Consider the following 23,682-nt stretch of genomic DNA (forward strand, 5'->3'; position numbering starts at 1 on the left):
ATACGATTGCTGCTCGAACAACTATCATTAGAACGGCACACCACCATTTTGCATCGGCAATTTGCTCGCGCTTATTATGATGTTTAACTTCAACACCTAGAAGCTAATTGACATCTTTACGTTAGAACCACTTAATATACAGGCGCTCCGGGGCCTGCCGGATTGTGACCGTGGTTTTCTCACGGTATCATTTTTCCACCCCTCCCAATCGTTTATTTTGTAGCTTTAACACACACACATGCACCAGCGGGGAAGATTAAAGGTAAAGCTTTATTATAATTAAATTTTCGCAAAATATCGAAACGAAAGCGAACGCGGGCGGCACATTTTAAAGCGCGCATAAAGTGTGGCATCAATCTTTACGAGCGGTACTAATTTTGCTTTACTACACCAATTTCCACCAACGTACAACAGCGCGCCTGCGCACACTACTAAGGCCAGGTCCGGGACAGTGTTCTTTATTAGTATAACGATCATCATCATCAGTTCATCGTGTTCGACATAAATGCGCATAGTTTTGCAGGGTAATTAACCGCGTTACGATGCGTATCGCACGGCGAACCAGGGACCGGCGAAGACAGCAGAGCCCTGTGTTCCTCGCCCATGCTGCGTGCCCGTTCGAACCAGCTCGGGTATGCCAGCTCGGGCCAGTTGAAGTGTGACTGCAAAATTTGTACCGACACTTGTGCCTCTTCCGTGACGAAACGAAAGCGGCGAGAGTTTCTTAATGCAACCAGAAAGGGTGCAAAAGAATACCCTTCAGTGTTTCAATCCACGGCCAGATTCACAAGAATGCCATAAAAAATGCCGCTCCGCTTTACCGGTACCCTGGGCCGTACCGAAATTCCAACTCCCGAAGGAACCTTCCTCCCCCCGGACCCGGTAGCATTCCCCATGGGAGTCCTTGCTTTTGTTGCTTTGTTGGAAGGGATTTGGCCTTTGGCGCACAGATAACATTCAAATACGACGCATCTGTCATCATTTAAACGACACTAAACAAACACTGCACCACCTTCTGGGGGAGGCGAATCTCGACCACGCTCTGCGGGTCCGAGGAGTTTTGGGTGTGGGTTGAATGATTGATACTCGATACACGGTGCGTGTCGGACGGGCGGTCGGTTGGTCCTGTGTCCTGTCCTGTCCCGCGTTCTGTGCCCGTGATAAAGCCTTATCAGGGTACGGCCACCATGCCACCAAACGGCTGCGCTGTCTCCTATCGACAAGTGGCCCCGACAGAATCGCTCGCCTGCAACTGCTTTAATCGTTTTCGCTCGACCCCCTCGGCCGATGAGAATGCGAACGATTTCCACCCCCCTGTCCCTCACGCGTCACCACGCACCAAGTCAGAGAGCGAGCAGAGTTTGGGTTGCAGGGAAGGAGAATCGTAGTAACCGATGCGTGGATAACTTTTTACCGACGTCAACAGCAGTAATCGAAGGATGGGAGAGGATCGGCACAGGAGGTAACACTGTACCCGAAGGGGATGAGGATGCGTGCTTGCGAAGCAGTTTACCAGGGGTTGAGCAAAACATGTGCTTGACTTGTTGTTACAGTGCGTGCCGGAAAAGGGGAAACGTATGGTAGGCTGATGAACAAGGATATCATAGGTAAGGGAAGGTAGTATCAATTGGCATAGAGAGAGAGAGAGAGAGAGAGAGAGAGAGAGAGAGAGAGAAATTATATGGCTTTTTTATTAAATATTAAACCAAAAACATCTTTGAACACTTCAAGGATATTTTATGAAATGCATCACCAAGTTAACAACTTTCATGTAGAACTTTACGGAACTACAATGAAATTTCCCTAAGGTGAATCTTCAAGGGACCGTCAGCTTAGAGAGATATTTATGTTAAAGAAAACTAATGCAGCTGTTGCTATGAAGTATTCAAGAAATCACGAAAAAAAATCTGACATCCTTTTACCTATATTTGTGTGAACTATCTCTCAAAATTCAACTAGGTTAATACATGCCGTCGAATTACATGTGCAACTTAGAGTATATTCACCTTAGGGAGATATTCATCTTGAAGAGGCGTAAAAAGAATGGAATGTGACAGGACCGTCAAAATGTTAATCTTAAAGAAACAATTAATCCTGAATAGACTACATTTTAGAGAGATTTCACTGTAATTAATGTAGATCTGTAAGGTGCTGAGGGTTTCTCGGTCACAGGCCCAAGACTTTACGAGACTCTTCTACCAACTATTAGTTATCCACGACTAAATTCGCAACAAACAACCAAGAAATGCTACAAAATAATGTTTTGAGAAGGAAATTAAAATTTTTCTAACTTGAGATAACAACGAATTTATTCGTTCATCAAATAATACGATATTTTGTCGATTTCCTATTGTAACTCAATCTACAAAGAAGCACAACATTTGTCAACCACTGTACACCGCATCCACCGAAAATCTGGCCAGAACATCCCGGGGACAGAAATGCTGCGGTCTTATCGACACGAATGCAACCGACCGTGTACACGAAACGCCCGGCCACCGGGGAAAGGCAATTCATCGCCGGCGCTGGGGTGAAAGAAAAGCGTTCACTGCAAACCCCTGATGTCTTGCCAGCATAAACACACACACACACACACACCGAGAGGGAAGCATGGTAAATCTGTTTCAGACCTGTGCACCGCACGATAAACCATTCATCCCCGGTGGTACCCGGGCCCGATCCGGCCACACTAATCCCACGGCACCCGAAAAACACCCCTCCACCAGAGGCAGAGGAAGAAAAACCAAACCCTACGCAACCCCTCATCAGCATCACAACCAAAGGGCCACCAGCCACTTGTGTGTGGAAAACAACGAAGAAAAAAAGCGAAGGGGCGACGACCCGGTATTTTATGATCGTTTGAAAAATGTTTCATCTTCCGCATGAGAGACATCTTGCCATCCTCCGAGCCCGAGCCACCGTCGAAACACGGACATGGACGCCCCGGGACCGCTTCCTGATTCGATTATTCTACCAGAAATTGCGGAAAAATTAGCGGCTGATTTAGTTTTAGTTTAGTGTTGTGAGTGTCCCCGGGTACAGTTTGGGGTGGTCGTTCCCTTTTTCTTGCAGCAGCGGCATGTTCGATGTTCCCCTGTACTGCAGCATCAATTTCCCGACCGACCGGGGTGCCACAGCAGCAAAAGGTGCCAATTGAGAGGGGAAACTATACGAAATAGAGCGAAAGAGAGCGAAAGAGCGAGTGAGAGAGTACGGATCGAAGCGCATGGCATCCTTTGTGGCTGTCACAGCGTTGTTTTGTAAGCGCTGTCGAATTTATGATTATTATTATGATTAGTTCCATTAGCCGGTGGGCCTATCATTACCCTCGGCTCGCTTCACGGGGGCACTTCTACAAATGCAACGCAACAACAAAAAAGGTGCCGAAAAACATATCATAATTGATAATTTCAGCCTCTCTCTCTCGTTTCGTTGCCAACACACACATATCGAACCGAATTCCCGCGCGATGGTAAACCAACCTCGCCTACTATGCTAATTAGCTTCCGACATGCAAAGTGCACCCTGACATGCAGCGCACAACGAAAGCCCGAACGTGAAGAGGGGATTCTCGGCCATCCCTGGCCATCGCTGGAATTGGGATGGATGAAGACATAACCACACACACTTCACGCTACGCTGTTCGCACGTGATCATTCGAATTCCGGAACATTATTTCACCACAATTCGGACACATGTTTTCCGGCCCTGCTTCCCTCCATTCCGGTGGACCGGTTTCCATCGGGTGGTTTGGGAGTCTTTTTTATTCGTCGGTGTTTCGAACCCGGTAATCGATGTCATCATGCCGGAGCGTTCATTAATTAGGTAAGCCTTCAGGTAGCCGACGGGAGGAACAGGCGCGAGCATTAAAACTTAATCGACGTACAGAATGGACCACCACCACAGCTGAAAAAGGGATCGACGAAAATACAAAACAAAACGTGGAAAAGATTCCTTTTTCTTTCTTGCTTTCACACGCTTACCTCAAATGGCGCGCCACTTGTCCACTTTGCAGAGGGCTTAGAAATTAATTAACCTAGAATTAGGCGGCAAACTTCCATCTACTCACAACTTGCCAGATTTCTCAGCCACCAGTGGAAGCAAAAATCACAGAATAATCGAGTTTTTCGGAGGGGGGTGCGCTTCATTGTTTAACGCCTCCAAGTGCAAACAAATCCTTCCAAGTGCTGTGATGCGGGGTCGGAGGGATCGGCAAGTGAAAGTGAAGTTAGCGAATCGTTTCTTTCCCGCTGAGACGGTTGGATGCTATTAGTTGTCGTTATTATTTTCATTTATTACTTCTCGCTTCACCACTCCACATCATGACGCCCATCTTTACATAATTGTTTTCGTGTTTTTTATGATTTTTTTGTCATCTTTTCTTTCTTTTCATTTGTTTTTTTTTTCATTGTTGCTTTACTTTTCTACTGTACTGCGCTGTGTGTGTGTGTTTTGTTTGATTTCTTCCTAACTTTACTCTGCTTGTCCTTAAACAAATAATAACACAATTGGGTTGTTGTTGTTGTTGACGCTTTCCTTTTTCATCTCATCTCCTGATGCGATTTCTTACTTTCCTGTTGTTGATGTGTATTTTTTTTTGTTCATCTTATGTTCATTCATTTTCTTTTTAATCTTTTTTACTTTTTACCATTCAAAAACAACTTGCCTTACTTCTGTTTTTTTCTCTCTTATTTAGACTCTCTACAACACTACCGCCACCACACCACGACCTGCCTGCGGCGGGAATATGATTTTGTTTCTTTGTTGTTTTTTTAATGTTATTTACGCGTTTTATGCGATTGTTTGTGTGTCTGTGTGTGTGTGTTTATTTTTAAGATGCCCATATTTGTTTACTTTCTTTCACTCTCTCGCAAACCACTTTGCTTGTTCGCTAAAATTGTTAATTTTACAACTCACTAAGCACAATTCGAGAAGACCCTCGGAGGGTTTTTGTTGGTGTTTTACCGCTCCGGGAGTATGCTTCTCTGTTTTTTTTTACTATTTTAACCGTGTTTCTGCTGTTTCACTGCAATTCCCATTCAATTTGAGCTTCATTTATCGGGTTTCTTGAAGCTTTCCTGTTTTCTTGGGGCTCGAGTTTCTATTTACACATGCCAGCGCTTCTTCTTGCCCTCACTCACGCTATTTACACACTCACTCACTTCTCCGGATCGGTCCGTACAACGAACACCGATACCGACGGGAGTTGCACCTGATTTTTCGCGACAGTTTTACCACTCGCACTCGGATTGGTGGGTTATGCCTAAAACTTATAACATTCACCTTCGCCAGATCGCCGGAATCCTCGGCTCGAATGTAAGGACGAAGCCTCGAGAAGCAAAGCTTACAGCCACCGCTCGAACTATATCTTGTTCATTGTTTTTTTTTTACATTAATCTCCAATTGCCATTTTTGCTGAACCCATTCTACTAAACTTCTGTGCAGCTAACATTCATACTAATCCGAACCCGCTGGGGGGGGGGGGGGGGGGTGCGTGCACTACCAACCACTCCGCCCCTCTTCTAAACATAATTCTTCATAATTCATAATCGATTAACTAGGAATTAGGTAATATACATACACACGGGCGCCTAATGATGAAAGGCTTGGGGAAAGCATAAATGTGTGGCCTCTGCCCCTCCTTCAAAACCAAAATGCGCCAAAATGCTAAAATGGTTTGGGTAGAGGGGGTTGGAACGTTGTAATAATAAAACACAAACGAAAAATGCTGACCATCCACAGCACCGTCCAGCAAATAATTTAATTTACCGTACCTTACTCACGAAAACAAAACTATTTAACACTACAAAACAACAATTGCTTCTCGATCCCCGCTGTTTGCCGGTTGGAACAGTTCTTACAAACAGATAAATATCTTACGAGCCGTGTACGAGTCCCTTGTAAACTGCCACCAGGATATGATCGGGTTGAGGGGAACAGCCTGACCCTGATTGGCTCTAGAGCCTGCCGATTGTGTTGCTGTGTGTGCCGTCATATAATGCTGGAATTCTGTGTGTCTGTGTTGATTATTGTGATTGCTGCTGCCTTGCGCTTTTAATACTGATCGGTTGATAGTTCCTGAAGCGGGGATGGTGGATGGTGGATCCTTCCTCTCCTCCCCCCCTGTGTTTTACTATTGTCAAAATTGCTTCCAGACATTGCCTGCATACCCACACACCACGATTGCCCTGCTCGTGTCCCTGTGGCATCATTCATTCCCTCATCTTCCCATTGCATTACAACGACTTGGTGGTGATTACGTCATATTCTAGTAATTTGCCCTCCACCGGACCCGGACTTTGGACCAATTTGATTTACGAGCGCTTCGGGTCGGTTTGACATTTTGTAATAAGCAAATAGCTCGAAGCGAACCCAGCTCACTGCTGGCGCCATACATGCGTCAGCGAACGAAATTAAACATTACACCGTGTGTATGTGAGTCACCGAAATTGAAACTGTGGCGCCTGGCCAATGGTTGTCCAAATGCACAACCAAACGCAACAAGTGATATGCACGCCTCTCGGAGTCTCTCATTATGCACGCCTAACCGTGTTTGTCAACGAGCTCTGGCGACCATTCGACCAAGTCCCAAGACAGTGCGTGCCGTTTGGCGTAAACAAACGCGCGCCAAAAGGTCACGGCACACGCTTTCGGCGTGTCTGGGAGTGCAAAATACAAACCACACATTGCAACGCGATAGGAAGAAGCGGAAGAAACCCCCTGCAGAACTTTGCTTTCCCCTACAGTCCCTCGTCACGTCTCGCTCGACGATACTCTGCCCTTGGGTCTGCCGTTTGGGTCTCTACAAAATAAATTAAAACTCTTCCTGCTCCCGATCCGCAAGATAACAACCGTGATAAGATGCTGCCGCTAGCAGGACCTGCTGTGCCTGGGAGGAACGGGAATGCTGCTGATGAGCGCTCCTATTCCCCAACCGCACTTACCACACCAGACCCTCGCTCTGCATGTTCTGCGACTCGGAGAAGTTGCCGGACGTCAGGAACTCCACTGGACTGCCGCCGCCACCGCCGCCGCCGCCGGGCCGGGAGGGTGCATGTGGACCACCGCCGCCGCCGCCACCTCCACCACCACCACCTCCGCCACCACCACCAACACCTCCGCCCATCATCCCGTCCGGTCCGTGTCCTTGCTGGGGTCCGCCCGGTCCGCCCGGTCCACCCATAAATCCGCCAGGACCACCGCCCGGCCCACCAGGACCACCCGGTCCGCCGAGCATTCCACCGGGGCCACCGTCCGGACCGGCCATGCCGAAGTCGCCTACCATTGGGATCGGGTGATCCATGGGTCCTCCTGCATCGGTGAAAAGCCTGTCATTAACACCGCACTGTTATTTGCAACCGAAACGTGGGGGAGGGGGTGTGTGGAAAGGAAAAAGGGGGAGGTTTTTTGCACACTTACCGGGACCGCCGAACGGCATCGGGCCTGCGCCCGGGTGTCCACCGAAGAATGGCGCGTCGTGCGGATGGAACGGGGGCCCACCGTACCCGAAGTCGAACTTACCGTCCGCGGCAAAGTACGGGAAGCCGGGCTCGTCCAGCCCGCCGGGCGACAGGTTCATCGGGAAGCCGCGCATCTTCCGGGCGCCGCCGAAGAACGGACCGCGGCCCATGCTGGTCAGCTGCTTCAGCCGCCGCTCCTTGGAGCGTTTGTTCTGAAACCAAACCTGCGGGAGGGAAAGCGAGAAGCGATTTCCGATTAATTCTGAGCTGTTCGATCGGTGCTCGGGAAATCGAAGAGTATAATAATCGCATTAGGATCACACTTTGTTGCGTAGCGACACTAAATGACAGGTTGCCGATAAACATCTCAATACCGAAAGCCAGTATCGTTGCTGACTGTAAAGTGCGATAGTGTTTAAGGGTTTAAATTGCCGCTTAACGATTAATTTACGTTAAGGAGCTTACCGCGATCAATGGCAAGTGCCGGCATGTTTAATATCGCTCTAAGGTTATGTTTGTCAGACTCTGATATCTCTGAGTTACGTCTGAGTCTCTGGTCTCTTTGAAAAGAGAATATTTGCTTTCATAGTTCCTTTATATTCCTGAGTTTTTCTCTTCCACCCATTCTATGTTCGTTCTATATTCCCTACCTCTACAAGTACTGGCATAATGAACCCTTGCTAAACTGTTGCCGACAAAAATACTACCACTGATGAGTTCTATGTAATAGCTTGTTCATGTAGGCAATATTCTAGATTAGTATATCTTAAGTCTCTTTCAAACATTGTCTTTCTGAGATTAAGAAGAAAATGTAAGTAGAAGAAGAAGACAATTTAATGTACAAAAATGAAAAAAATAACTACTACATTGGTGTGAGTGCTCGTAGTAATTTAAATCAATATATCATTTTTAGAAGCATATTTAAATTTTACTCTGTATTTTTCAAAATTGGAGTAATTTTCTCCAGCATTTGCAACAGCACTGTCCTAAATTTCATAAATATATCTTGTTTTGAACAATGCTTTTGAATTGCAAATAATAACCACTTCGATGATTGCTATAACGTTGACAACAGATTTAACTAAGATTCGAACGTGCGACCTACGCTGTGACGACCCCGAACAAATGCCGCGACACTATCGGCTCCGCTCATTATCATTGAGCTGTTACCGCCAATAAAAGCTCTCGTGCGATCATCTTATCAAATTATCATTCCACGCCACACTGTCCAATTGAAGCCCTGCTGTTCGAACACTACTCGTATCCTCCCCGGGTTTCGTAATTCACACAAAAATATGTGACAAATATTAACTACAATCATTATGACACACACACATGCTCATTCTGCTTGTACAATTCACGCTTATGTTCTCTCGCACGCAACCTTCTTCTTTGTCATTGTTTCCTCTCATGTTCAGATATTTTCATACATGTTTTGGCCCAAACGACCTTCTCACCCGATCGATATGGACATTATCACATCATGACTCGTAATCTACTGTCGCCCGAATCGATCGAGCCCGTTTTGGCGGGCGGTCGGAATTGCAAGCACCGAACGCGATCGTACGTTCTCCCCCGGCCCAAGCCCCGGCAAGGGATTAGTGCCGGCTCTTGTCAAGCAGAGAATAAAATTAGCATAACAAAAAACCGGTGACAACAATGCCGCTGACGCTGCCGCGCGTCGACCGAGCCCCGGTGCGGTTCGAGTACCCCGCGACTGGAACTAATTTTTAACGACTCCTTTTTCCGGCTCCGGGCAGGCAGAAGCAGACTGGGGACCGGGAGACATTTGTGGCCGCAACAGAATGGGATGGTGAGACTTGTGAGAACGATGCCGCCTTTACGGCATGCACGCACATATGGGAGAGAAACACAAACCTTACCGGCGCACTAAATGTCCACCGGCTGACCGATCAATAAAAAATCTCAAAGAGTCAATAAAAATCGGGAAAACGGTCCCCGTGCCGACCGACCCCTCCTCGGTGTGCACTCCCGTTGTGCCGAAGAAGCCGTCCAGCCGCCGCATTGTCACCCGCGTGTCATAATGAGAGAACTGATGCGGCGGCGAACGATGATGATGATGATGATGATGATGATCTTCTGACGGAACCCCGGTGCGGCCAGCGCGAATGTCCACGAGTCGCGTGAATAAAATCAATGAAATGATGACTTTCCAATGGTTTACGGCACCGGCGTGCAAGCGGCAAGCGGGGGCCACCTTTAACGGGCGCGTTTTATTTGCCGCGGCCCGGTCTTTTTTTTCGCTCCGAGCGGCGGCTTTTGCCGCTTGCTCGCCACACCCTGCCGAACTGCTGTGTCGAGAGCTTCCCGTTGCCGCTAATGCCGCTAAATGTTGCCGCCACTGCTGCTGCTGCTGCTGCTGCTAGGGGACTGCCGATGCTGCTGTTGTCGATTATTATTAACATCATCGAAAACATAAGCACCCCCCGGGGGGAAATTGGACGTTTTGTTCGGCACAACACGACACAGCATTCACCACCGGCACTGACACACACGGACGTGATTTTGCGCTTTCGCCTCGATGATCGAGGCTGTGGTGAAAGAGACTTCGGCCTTTTAACACAACATTCTGGATGATTTGTCCCGCCGGACGGAGAAGACGGAACATCAGAACGGCTTTTGGGACGCGTGTTTATGTGACTATGTGTGTGTGTGTGTGTGTTCGTTTTGGGTTGTTTATTATTTATGACTCCACGGTCGGCGCACCGGTCAGTTTCGGTCATCAAAAAGCTTAAGATGCTCTCGGACGGTACACGTCCGCGCGATCAAACATAATTTTATGTCTGGAAGAATGTATTTTATTTCTGTGTTTTACGATCGTAATTTTTTTTTTTTTGCTTTCGTTATTTCTGTGGCTTTGACTCCAGGAAAAAAATAACCGATTTTCAACCACTAATCACCCCGTTTTGCGATAAAAATTAGGCTCATTCCATTCATAACGTTCTAGCCAGCGCAGCGCTGGTCTATCGATCGTGTTCGGGGAAACGATTCACCTGGCCCGTCACATGAGAACAGGTCCCAAAATGAGTTGGAAACGGTTTGCTCAAAAAACGGCCACAATTTAACCAATCTACCGGAAGATTTATAGCCCCTAGACGTGAGCAATTCCGAGTACCCAATATCTTTTCTTCCGGTTTCTGCCGCAGCATCTCAGCGTTGCATTAGTCACAGAAGAATTCTGCCGCGAACGAAGATAATCAAACGACACTTTGGGGTCATCATCTCGTGGTAAATTTCAAACACCCAATATAACCAAGCCAAAAGCTCTCCAGAAAACGTGGAAGCAATCGCACAGCGAAGCCACAGCTACCTCACAACCACACCGCGAACAACAACTGGTGGCCACAACTGGTGGCCAAAACATGCAACACATGCTGTGTTTGAACCGTTCCTTCATGCTCTCCGATCATCCTTCGTCTTCCGCAATTCCCCCCGTCCAGGCCCCCGTCTTGAAGCGAAACATACACACAAATCACCCCGTCATCGTTCATCGGCTGTCTATCGGCAAACGGGGCCTTACAGCAATCCGTCACCTCCGAGAGGAAACATCAACTCCGCACCGTGGCTGCCGGACATCATAAAACCTTGAAGTCGCTGTCTGTGTGTGTGCGCCGAGAATGGCCCAAACGGCACTGCATGCTAAACCACAACCACACTCAACCCCCCCGGTTGGATGACTTTTCGTGTACGCGGAGGTTTCGGTACGCCCCGGGAGATCACCGGTAGGTTGCGCCCATCGGAAAACAGGCAACAAAAAAGCAGGGCAAGAATTGGTTACGCCACCAGGCGCGAGAGCCACGACCCGGACGGAGTAACGCCATTACGGCCTAGCGGCCTAGCAGCAGTAGGTAGCGAGCCAAATTGTGTCCGCCGGATGCTCGTGAGGATGATGCGGACAAGCTCCACATATCAACCGCCGGAACTCTGAACTTCGATTTGAATGCTCCGCGTGTCCGAGTGTTACCCACTCCTCCAGAAGGTGAATCTGCCGCCATCGCCGGACCAAGAATCTTTTTTTCTAGCTGCCAACATGAGCTTGCAAAAAAAGAAACCGTGGGGGCAAAACAGAAATACACTTCTTTTTTTGCCCTCATTTCCCCGTCTCGCTTTATTTCTTCTAGCCCTCTAGCCTCGCTATAAGCCGCCTTTTGACTTCTTGACTCTTATCGAACGATCTGTTACGCTTCGGACGCGCTACACCCCGGGGTCGGCGCAGTGTTCTCTCCAATGCCCCGGGCACCCGGGCGTATCTTGGCGGGATCTTGGATATCGTTCGACGCTACAAATGCCATGACTTCAACACCTTTCAATCGAATGATTGTGATTGCGTTCGGGAAACACGTCTTTGCTTCACACGACACACACACTGGTGGAGGCAAATGTCATAGCAAAGCTCTCTCTCTCTCTCCCTTTCCCGTCCTCTCCTGATTCTTCCAGTTCTTCCAGTGTGTCCAATCCACTGCGAACGACTCAATGCAGCACAACTCGCGCGATGGAGATTCCCGCTGGTTTCTCAAGGTTGGAAAATGAAGCGCAGCCCGTAATGATGGGCAAATGGTGATAACAATTTCCCAACCATCCTCCCAACCCGTTCCACAATGCAGCCTTTACGGATAGAAGCGTGGGAGCTTCAGATGAGGGCGTGAAAAAAGACACCATGTCGGCTGGGGCTTAATTCAGTTTAAAACTCACGTTTGCCGTTTCGTCGGCAGACATAAATATAGAATTGAAGGCAACACTAATTGAATGTAAAAATGCAACTAAGGTGCTGTGCTGCATATAACTATTAACTATATCTGACAAGACACACGTACACAATCACAATCATCAAGTGCACATTCGCAGTAATGCATTCGCAAAGCTATAAATTATAGACAATCGTAACTCTCTTACGCATCGAATGCTAATTAGAACGTTTATCACATTATCTCTGCGCTTTACACCGTGTTATCACTCGAGCGAAACTGACAGTATGTGAGTGAGTGTGATTTACACTTAATTGCCTATGTTCACTATCACTTAGCGCCAGGTTGTTGTTTTTTTTTCTTTTTAATTAATGACAGCATTTCATGGACTTTTAGTTAGGCTGTGTGTAATAGTATGTAGATTATGGTTTGTGTTGTAAAGCACACTTATTTAATTTGCGTTTGTTTCTTCCATAGATTGAATTATTTTTAATGCCTCAAAATTATCAAAACTTTGCCTACAAACGTAACAATACATTGAAAAACCGACCTCAAAATTGAATTGAATGATTGATTGTTATTTGGGCTTTTGTTTTTGGCCTCCGAGCTTTCTCAGAAGATGTTGTGCCCTAATTAATTTGCAAACCTAACGTTTCTTTTTCTCTCTTCTACCAATAAATCACTTCCAGCAAAAGGCAAAAAAGGATTGTTTTCTTTTCATTTCTTACTGGCGCTTACCTTCTGCAAAAGGTTTGCTACACTGCTTAAAGACCCATCGCAGTTGAGTATAAAAAAAAATAGAGCAATCATCCGGCAACTCGGCCACGAATCGATTCTGAACCATTTCGCCCCCGTTTTGCACACACACACACACACACACACACAATGGAAAGCATAAACGATCGAACGATGCAACGGCGTGTAATCCCTTGCAGGCAAAACTCTTCCCCGAAAGCCCAACCGAACCGAAGCAACTTTGACCCCGTGAGCGCTAACCTTTTGCCGCTTTCTAACTGCGAATGATGCGCGAGGTTGCGCGAGGAGCGATCGCCGTAAAGTGGAGTGCAATTGCCGCACGGCCTGCCCCGAGCTAACGGCTGTTTTTGTAGCCCCTTAGGCCACTCGTTTACTGGAACGATCTGCAGCGTGGACCAGCAGAAGCAGCAGCAGCAGCGCAAACCAGTCCCCACTTGGAGGCGTTGGGTAAGCCTCGGAGGGTTGGATTTTATGATCCTTTCGCTCTGCATCGCCGCATCGCTGCCTTGAATTATTACACGTTTTTGTTCTGCGATGGTCCGAGATGGCTTACAGCCAACAGTTTACGAGTGAAGAAATCCCGAAAATAAAAAGCTTTTCGTACTCTACGCGGTAGTTTGTTCGGAAGGTCTTTCAAGTGGTACAGTCGCACTGCCACTGCAACGGTGCAGAAGATGTCTCACTAAGTTTATTGCACAGTTTACACTGTCCCAGCAAACCCGCCGCAAACCAGAACCTATAACAAGGCACGGGTGCCTGTTGTTCTATGTCAGTGTCAGCACTTCCAAACGAACCACTCTCCAACTCCAACGGTCCCCGCGGAAAGAATTATTGCTCCACAAATCCTTGACATATTTGTGAGCGTGCAGGGGCAGTCCAGCGGGAGTGAAATTTTTGCATGTCTAATGATGATTTAAAGCACGGCTCAGGTCACCGACCGTCCGTTTGTGCCCCCTCAGCCCTTGGCACTACACGACCGAAACTGTGCACAACGCGAAAGCGTAAAACTCACATTATTTTGACAGGCTATAATAACGATCGATAAATTATGTGTCGTTGGTCTCGCGAGGGTCTCGTCCTCGGCGGTAGCTGCCCTTCCGGCGCGGATGAAGGGAATCCGTCCGTCAGTTGTCGTCGACCGGCGGGCTCTAGCCCTTTGCTCGCTTTGATCCTTTATCGGGCTATGTCCCTGGCCCCCGGGGGGAGAATGAGGACTGAGTGGACGAAGAGGGGAGTCTATTTTCCCGGGGCTTTAGTCTAATCAAAATCATGTTAAAGAGCGAGCAAGAGCCCGCTGGATGGACTGACGGATGATACGGTGAAGCCACTTTCAATTTCACAGTTCAATTCGTTCGTGCTCATCTGTGCACGGAACTAAACGAGCAGTTTTTAACCGGACAGGGACACTAAGCTCGAAACGAACACCACAAAAAAAACCGTGCCGTCACACTAACACACGAGAGTGTCCCGGATCACTCACAGCTCGCGGTTGAGAAACACGGTTTTTGGAGAACAGAAGAGCACCAAAAAAAAAGCATCGAATGGAACGAAACCCAGACGAACAATGACATGTGTCGGGCACGCCCTTCACCGCTGACCCAGCAGGATACCGGAGGGTCGGGCAAGCCTGCAGCGGCAGCAACGGCAAGACCCTCTCAAAGCCCCGCGGGCTGTTGTTGAGCATAAGGCACCGTGAGCGGGAGAATTCTCCTACTTTTTTTTGTTTTGCTTTGCCGCACACCGTACCGAGCGTGGATCGTTTGTAACACCTGTCAAAAATGTTAACTATGAGATACTGACGCGAGAAGCTGCGAAACGATACACGATGCGCCGTGGACACACACGCGGCATAGCTGCGGGATTTCGCCGTTCCGAACTGCGGCCAACCAACCAAACAGTCGTGACCAGGGCAGAAGGGATAGCACGGTGAGAACCACCCTTCTCTCAGCGGTCAGCATTTCCCATATTCCCTGTACGCTGTTCGGGAGATGCCAGGTTCGGGATGCCATACTGTGGTAAAGGTTTTTTTTTTTGCGTTCCGAACTAAAGGTTTGAAAGGCTACAACAGCTCATATTTCTTGGCGAAATTCCTGACGTCAGAATTTATGACAACAAATCTGTGTTAAACGAGCATCGGTTGAGACGGGGGTGTGCGGAACAGCGACAGTACAGCAACAAAAAACCACAAAAATGCCCCTAAACGGATTGGTCATTAGAAACAAGGCTGCGGATGTGTTACTTTGTGCTACACGTCCTGGGATGTTAATAAAAAAAAACACACACACACACAACCACAGGAACACTCATAAGCGTTAAAGTTCTTCCAAGAAATAGTTGAGTGCGTTACATTCAGCGCTACACTGCAAAGTAGGTGGAAAGTTCAAATCTAGATGGCCTTCGAAATGATTCATTGAGCATTTTTTCCAGTAGAAGATGTTGCACAACTTGTTTTTCCACGAAAATATTAAAGGATTTCTAACAAAATGTGGAATGTTGATTCTAACTAAACTATGTAAAGTGGATTACTAATATCCTAATAACTAATAATCCGCCCGGAGTTGGAGTTATCCAGAGTCGTAATCGTCCGGGTCAGAGTCGTTCTGAGTCTTCTGAAGTCCTCCAGAGGCGTCCAGAGTCAACTGGAGTCTATTGGAGTCGCTCGGAGTTTTTCGGAGTCGGAGTCGTCCGGAGTCGATCGGAGTCAACCTGAATCGGAATTGGTCGGAATCAACTGGAGCCGTCCGAGGCAATGTGCTTGTGATTAGGCATTTCATTTTGTTGTGTTTTTTGGCATTCCCGTAACGCGTGTATTTCGTTTTCAGATCTTTGCTTCAAAGGCCCACTTCGAGCTACCTACTGGAGTCGGTTCCGAAGTTATCGGAGTCGGTTCGGAGTCGACTCCAGATTTTTACCAATTTTACTCATCACTAGCCCAAAGTCTGATAAGTAGTTTAGGGCAGAAAAAAAGGAGGCTACCACAATTAAAAAAAACCAAAATAAAAGGAATGGCTCAAAAAGCACACTAAAAATAATGTTAAAAGAATTATGTTTATTTTGAAACACAAAGCCTCTATTCAAAACGCATCCTTCCATCTTCACAACCACCGCTACAACAATTGATCGATTATTGTTTCGAAAACCCCCTTCAGTTGTCTCGCTGTTGTCTACACCATGAACAAAATGATACATTAAGCCACGGACCAACCAGCAGCCCGCGCAAATCGTCCGTGCCCGTCGTCGCTCAAAATTCACGAACTGAATGAATAATTGCATATCTTCTCCCACAGTCCTCCAGCTTCCCACTTTCCTCAGCTGCCCACCCAGCTGTGTGACTGTGTGCGCGCCCACCGATTATGATGTAAACATCGTCCATCGTTCTGCAGGGCGCACCCAAAATGGGCCACGGCAACGGCTAGCCGATTCGCCTCGCGTGGAAAGCGTGGAAGCTGCCTCCATTGCATCACGGTGCAACTTCTATATAATTATATCCTTCCGTACAATCGGCTGATGCTGCTGCCGTTACTGCTGATGCTGCTGCTGCTGCTGCCGCCGACGGTACTGCCCAAGAAGAAAAGGGCGTGAACGATCAAGGACCTAGAGCATCACGGAGCGAACCACCGAGGACTGAGCAAAATGATGCAGCACAAGAGGCGACCAGGGCCACATCAAACACAAAAGAAGCAACAACAAAAAAGGCACAGAGCGAGCGAGATAAAATCGCAAAAATGGAAGAAAATCCATACCTCAGTGAGAGCTCGTCTGTCGTCTGAACGCTGCACATACACACAACACGAGAAGCCTTCCTTTCCCGCACACGGAAACCACCTGAGACGGTTGAGACGGTCGAAGTCGCTCCGATCTTGCTAGCGGTGGATAAAATTGTCCCCCAACCCGTTGCTTGCATGATTTTGCACCACAAACGAAAAGCTGAACTCTGAGCACAAGCGGGGAAGGGTTGGCGCATAGCCCACCTTCAATATCCTTCTTGCCGGTTGCACGAAACGGCGAACACGATTTTGGTTGGAAAAATCGAACCGCAGGGAAAAGGGGGAAATGTAAAAAAGAAAGAAAAGCTTGATAGAAGTACGTTCAAGCGTGAAATTATATACGATAAGATTCTACCAGAGCGTGAGGAAGCGAAGACGAAGCAACAGAAACAAGCCGGTGCAAGCGACGGAAGGAAGCGCACCGGGGCAAGAAGATAATCGAAAGACGAAAGACCGAAAAAAGGGGGATGGATGAAATAAAACCACCTCACCACCTCGGCGTCTCTTTCTCCCTCCGCGAGCTCACAGTTTGGCCAAATAACGAAAACAGCGAAAAACACAGGCGAAATGCGAATGAATGAACGAACAAAATGGTTCCCTGGTTCGCGTGCAATCGTGATGCACTTTTGCGGCTAAGCGCACCAACCATACTACACACATAATCGGCCCACGGATCGGCCCACGGTTTCTCCAGCTCCGGTGTGTGTTGTACTACTATAAATAAAATCAGCTATCATAATATACCACAACGCGAAGGCATCGCTTTTTACCATCCTCTGCTCCGTGGCAGCGTGAGAAACTGAATGAAAACCGGTCCAATTGCGGGCCGAATGGAGAAGAAGCAAAAAATACGGTACAGAGAGTAGCACAGATCGAACGAAACCGATCGAGGCGTAGCCCCGTAGCCTACCGCAATAAGTTTGGGCAGTAAATTTCTCATTACGGCGTGAAACAGCCCGGTAATAGTACACCAGTGGTTGGAAAGCCCGTGCTAGCCGCTTCTAATGACAGCCGCACTAGTCAAAAGTGTCACTCGGTAAGTGGGAAAGTCAACGGCCAAAAGGCTACCGACCAAAGGCACACAGAGAAACAGATTAGCCGACCATCCTCAAACAGTGGCTGCGTGCCGGTGGGACTTGTTGCACCTTCTTCTTCAAAAAAATACAGTGGCCTGCAGTGCTGATCACGCCCGATCGTGATCCGAGAGCGGATCACATTTCAGCCGCCTGACACTGCTTTTCGGCTCACGCGGCACACACCGGAGTCGTGTGTCGTGTGTTTCGGGGTAGCAGTTAGTTGTCGCCCGAAAAAAAAACCAAATGTGTCAAGTGATTTGTCATCGAACCGGGTGCAGCCTTTTTCTTGTCCTCTTTCGTTTCGGTACCGAGGATACCGGCAGCCAGAAAGGGTCCAGTTACTTTGTGTTGGACCTTGTGCGTCGTTAGTTCGTCGTGGGTAGGCGCGCTCGAAGCCTCATGCCGCATGCTGCGAGGCGAACCCGCATACCGCATCCGTGTGCTGTTTCGTTTTCCTAAATGGTACCGTGCTCGATTATAGAGACATTATAGGTTTTGAATTCGGTGTGACAATCACAGAGCGGTCCAAAACAAAGGCCACTAACGGCTCATTCGAAAGAGTTATTCGGGTGTTGTCAAGACCAAAGGAGATCTCTGCCACAACAGATTATAATTGGTGACATTGGGGTTCGATAAACATAAATATCAACATCAATTTCGAGAGCATTGTTGTTTTTAGACCCATATTTTGATATCAATTTAGTTATGTGCTTCAATATTTGTTTTGGTCTCCCCATCAATAGTGTATCAAGACAGGATGTGATGTTCGATGTGTGAAGTTTGTTTTCTGGAACATTACAATAAGCTCTGATCAACAATAACGTAAAGCAACGTTTCATAACGAGAGTCTCCTCTAAACCGTCCATCCAAGGATTGATCTCATGCTCTTCTTTACACCAAACCTACTCGCTTACCATTGCACTATAGCGCCACTCAAATCAGACGCACGCTAATACCAAATACAAACAATAACCATATCCATGACTCACTCCTACTGCCACTCCAATGTCAATATGTTCTTTTTTTGCATTCCAAACACATTTGTGCGCGCTACACACTCGACGTTTATTCGCCCAAATATCAGCCCCACAGAAGATCAGCAGCAGATCGTTGAAAAGCGATAAATACCATACATAACCAAATACACACGCCATTGTGTACGGGCCCCGTGCGTGGTGACTACTTTGCTGCTACTGTAACTGTGTTCCGGCTTCAGTATCAACCCAACACAGGACAATCCTCCATTATTTGTGGCATCAAGAGGAGAAGAACAAAACAGGAATAAAAAAGGAAACAACAACAAAACGAGAGCACCTTAAACCAACCCAAACGAGATAATCGAGCAAGTGATGGACGATTTATTTTCCCCCTCAACCACTCGGGGCTTTCTGCTTCACCCGGGACAAAGCTTGCCTTATGGTTTAATATCCACAGGACAGGAAGCGGAGGCTCTCGACTTGGGCCTCGCTAGTCGTTTTGCTGATGGATCCAAATATCGTTTTCGGAAAGCATGAATGATTTTCGTCAAATTCGTCGAACGGGCCGGCGCGCGCGAGCACACTGGTGCTGCTCGGTTGTGCTGGGACAGTCGTCCACAACCCTTGCGAGTCGTCCCGGGACAGCTCGGGATGCAATTTATCAAATAAATGATGATGAAAGCATCCTTCTCACAGCCCCGCAGCTGGACACGGGGAGCCAACGGGGTAAGGTCCTACTGCTGCGGAGGCTGCATTTGTTTTGTTTTGTTTTTTCGTGTACACACACCGAGAGTATTATTGCTCACTCCTTTTTTTTGTGTGACGGTGGGAGCTCTCTATCGTAACGACAAAACCGGCGTCACCGTAATGGGCTTTTGCGTTTGGTTCGTTATGAGTTATGAGGTTCGGGTATGAATGCGTACCATTCTCCACCGGGGCGTTTTGGAGCCGCCCGGCGGACGGTTCTACTGGTGGTGGTGCGCGCCGTTGTGCGCCATTAGTTTTCGGGGTGAGTATGATGATGAGGTTTCTCGTTGTGGTTAGTTTGTAATGCGTTTTTTTTTTGGGTCTGTGTGTACGCTGCTGATGTTGGCGAGACTTTTGTTTTTAGCCATCTTCTAGCATTGTGGTCGTTGCGGTTACCCCCAGTACTCGAAATTAGTTTCCACCCGTGCGCTTGTCGTTCGTGTTTGGCTGTTGGGCCGACCAGTTTTTGCTCCCAATTTGCCCCCATAACGTCGCGGTCGCGATCGATCTGGCTAACGATCTTGTACAGTCTGGACGAGATTTTATCGTGAGAACGCAAGAATTGTCTGGCCTTCAGAAATATATTCCACTGAATTCATTAAAACGGATAACTTTTTGTAGAAATACTCTGAAATCTTTATTCCAACAATAAAGGTCCATTTCCACACAATAAAATGCACTCAGAAAGTACAAAGCAAATCGGTCTTGGCTCTTAGAAACTTCCTCAACTTCTTTTCTCCAGGGTTGCCACAACAGAAGCCAATCATGTCTCCTCTCTTTCTCCAACCCCTCATTTGCAACGGTTTAACGCCGATCCCGTTTGGCAAAAGCCGCACACAACAGCACCTACAATATTCTTCCGTCATGCTGGTTTTCGTACCGCATCGTCCAAGGGAACGAATCGGCACCCAATTTTCTCCACTTTTGTTAGTCACTGTAAGCACTGTGTAGTATCGAAAGGCACATTTGCTTGAATACCAAGCGTGGTAATCCACTGCGTCATCTTCATCATAATTATCATTATTCAAAGCCTCTCACAACCACACATCAAGTGGTCGAAGTCACCACGAAGTCCAAACTTTTGATGCGTTTTCGGGTAAAAGGTGAAACGCAACCCGGCCAGGGCACCCACCGATATGATTTATGGCTTATTTTCAACCCCGCTGTTCCTCTCCACGCTCCCGGCCCCAGCGAGTTCTAGGTGAACCTTTTTTACGCTGCGAACATGTAGACCGCTATGATAAATAGACATCAGAGACGCTCGGGCACTTTCCGTCCGTGAGGGACGGTATAACCTTTAACGATTGATTGGCCAGGCGCTAGGCGCACTCATACCCACACACACACACACACACACACTGGGGTCATCATCGACGAAAAAGAAAGGACAAGGCGCTGAAACGCAAAAAAAAGGATTCCCAACGACCACCACTTACCTGTATCACCCGCATCGGCAGCCCCGTCTCCTTCGCCAGCTGTTCCCTTATGTGTCTAGTGGGTTTTGGTGTTTGACTAAATGCGTTCTTCAGCACCTCGAGCTGTTTGGCTTTGATCGTGGTACGCGGCCCCCTTCGCTTCGAGCCGGCCCCATCGTCCGGGCTCTTGTTCTCTGCCTGCGAGTCGCCCCTGCAGTCCGGATCGCCGTCGAGCGAGCCCTGGTCCGAGTCGTCGTGGCCCGTTTTGCTGTCCGTGCTCATGCTCTGCACGGACAGGTCGGACGCGCCGAGCGGTCCGTCGCCGTGGTGCAGACCGGCTGCGCCCGCACCGCCACTGACCAGGCCCGCCAGCACGCCGGGCCTCATCTGGTCCTCCTCGTCCTCGTCTTCCGAGGCTGAACCCATGAGGGAGTCTGCAGGGGAAAAATAAAAGAAAAGCAAGAAATACATAGAACATTAAAGAACAACTGGAACACACAATTGGGGAAGCGCAATGAAAAACCTGCTGCTGATAAACATACATTTCCGTCTTCCCATCCATCTCCCCTCCATACCAGCACAAATGCCACTCGAGGTGAACGAGCAAGTGAGTCGTGAAAATCGATTTTACCCCCGCCCGAAAGAAAAGCCCCGAATCTGTTTTTGCAGTTTGTCAGTGATACCCCCTCCTGTGCCATGTTCCCGTTCAAACCCTATTTTCTTCGTATTTATTTGTGTGTTTTATACGTTTTCGTTCTTGCTTGCCCCGGGCTGAAGCCTTCCCCATGCAGGGAAAATACACATTTTCCACCCTCACCAAGTCGTGCGAGATGAATGCAGGAAAACCGAGAATGTACGACGATGCCGATGAGAGTAGGGAGGAATCCGTTTAAAATCTCTTTATCAACGGTCCACATCCGGACGCGCTGCCCTAACCACCACCAAGTAGTTGCCCTAACCACCACCGGAGGCCCTAAACCTTACCCGTAAGGCAAACGCCCAACGATCGCTGTGTATTGTTACAATAAATTGAGTGCGCCCGCTCAAGGACTTCCCGAGGAGAGTGTGCGCTCCCTGCTCGAGTGGTGTCCTCGCGTATGACTGCGTTGCGGCAGAGGGGTTGGCGTGCCTGTTTACCTTGTTGTTTTGCCCACTTCTCGTCCCTAAAACAACAACATGCTGTTCGAGCTGCTGCTGCTACCCCGGGGAGAAGGGTAAATTGGCAGTTGTGTGCCAAAGAACGGGAGGAAAAAAAACACAGCCACCTCCACGGTCGGACGCCTCGCCCGTCGCGTATTCGCGTTTTGGGAAAATCGGCGGAAACTTCGCTTCGATCGGAATGTGTGTTGTTGTTTTGTTCGCCAGTAGCAAAAAAACAACGCCATGTAAAAACACTGTTTACACTTGGCTCGGGCACAGTTCCAGATAGATCGAAGACCGGCGCGAAACCTTGGGAACTGCCGCCATCCGGTACGGTGCACATGACGGATTCTCCAACACAGGCACAACCGACAGCCGGCAAGCGGCCAGACGCCGAGAAAGATTGACAATCGGTGTACGGACGTGTAGCGTGTAGGCAAAATATCCCCTCAAGGAGGTACCGCAACTTGCCTCGAGGTGAAAAGCGAACCCCACTCGGCCGCCTCGGAACTTCGGAGGATTGCGTGCCGCACGTCTCGCCGCAGCAGTGTGTGCCTGGCTGACACCGCCACCGAACAGCGGCCACGCGAGGGCGGAAGGTTGCGTACTGAAATTGACAGCGTTCAAGTAAACCCTTGCGCCTAGGCTAGTCGGACTTTGACAGCTGCACAGCACAGACACACTGTGTGTGTGTGAGCATGCCTGCCTGCTGCGATCTGCGCCACGGAAACCAACGAAAAGGGTGTACATATCAAAAGCGCTTCCAAACCCGGAGGGGGGTTCGTCTCTTCACTCCCTCACCCGGTAGTAGAAGTTCCTGTAGAGCTCAGAATTTCTGCAGCAACTGTCCGGAGTTCGGGTTGGGGGTTTGCTCGCATTTTTTTTCCACTTCCCTGTCCCTCTCCTCCAAAAACTCTACGGCGGGTAAAACTGGGAATAAAACTCGCTCCGAGCCTACTTTAACTGACAGGTTGCTGCGGACTCCACGGTCCTGATCGGCCGCCTTGGCCAGTGTTTGAGTGTGAGTGGGGGAAGTGGGCTGTCAGTTGGCTTGTTCGTTTTTGTATTTCCTTTTTGTTTTCGGGTAGCCCCCGTGAGCAAAGAATTTCTTTGGCTCCGTAGCTGCTAGGTTTCGTGCCAACTGTGTTGTGATCGACGACTGTGAGAACCCTGACCCGTCATATCCAGCGTACACGTGAGCCCATCAAAAACATTCGTGCTCCTCTCCCCCTACACGGTGTTGGCAAGCCCTGCAGTAAAACCCCCCCGCTCCTGAGGACTTACGACGACGTGCTGCTGCGAGCCGGAACGAATGTGACCTTGGATGTAGTTCCGGAGCGAAATAAAATAGCAAAGCAACAACATTATGTCACTGTACATCGGGTCGAACATATGCTACAGTGCTTTATACACAGACTTTAATTCCTGAACGTTGCAAATGACCAAAGTCTTTAACAACACATACCATGGAGTTCCTCGTCGAAATTGAGACCGGGCTCTGTACGGCAATGCTCCCGCGGAAGAGGTCATCCATAGGCGAATGCCATGTCGAATGATTGATGAGGTTTGTTTGGATCGTAAAATCTTCATCTTCGAACTGGACAGACTGATCGGATGACGTCCAAAGCCCGTACCCAG

General features: G+C 48.4%; 1 protein-coding gene across 1 annotated transcript in view; it reads right to left on the reverse strand.

The window, feature by feature from the left end:
- Window positions 1–5,013: 5,013 nt before the first annotated feature.
- Window positions 5,014–23,682, reverse strand: part of LOC120957861 (LIM/homeobox protein Lhx1) — a 36,641-nt gene continuing 17,972 nt past the window's right edge. Inside the window, exons 4-6 of the mRNA XM_040380279.2 lie at window positions 20,926–21,338; window positions 7,420–7,684; window positions 5,014–7,311 (exon numbers count right to left, since the gene is read on the reverse strand). Coding sequence (XP_040236213.2) covers window positions 6,941–7,311; window positions 7,420–7,684; window positions 20,926–21,338 — 1,049 coding nt within the window. The 3' untranslated portion in view covers window positions 5,014–6,940. The remainder of the gene's footprint in view (window positions 7,312–7,419; window positions 7,685–20,925; window positions 21,339–23,682) is intronic.

The sequence above is a fragment of the Anopheles coluzzii genome, chromosome 3 (assembly GCF_943734685.1).
Source record: "Anopheles coluzzii chromosome 3, AcolN3, whole genome shotgun sequence".
Lineage (NCBI taxonomy): Eukaryota > Metazoa > Arthropoda > Insecta > Diptera > Culicidae > Anopheles > Anopheles coluzzii.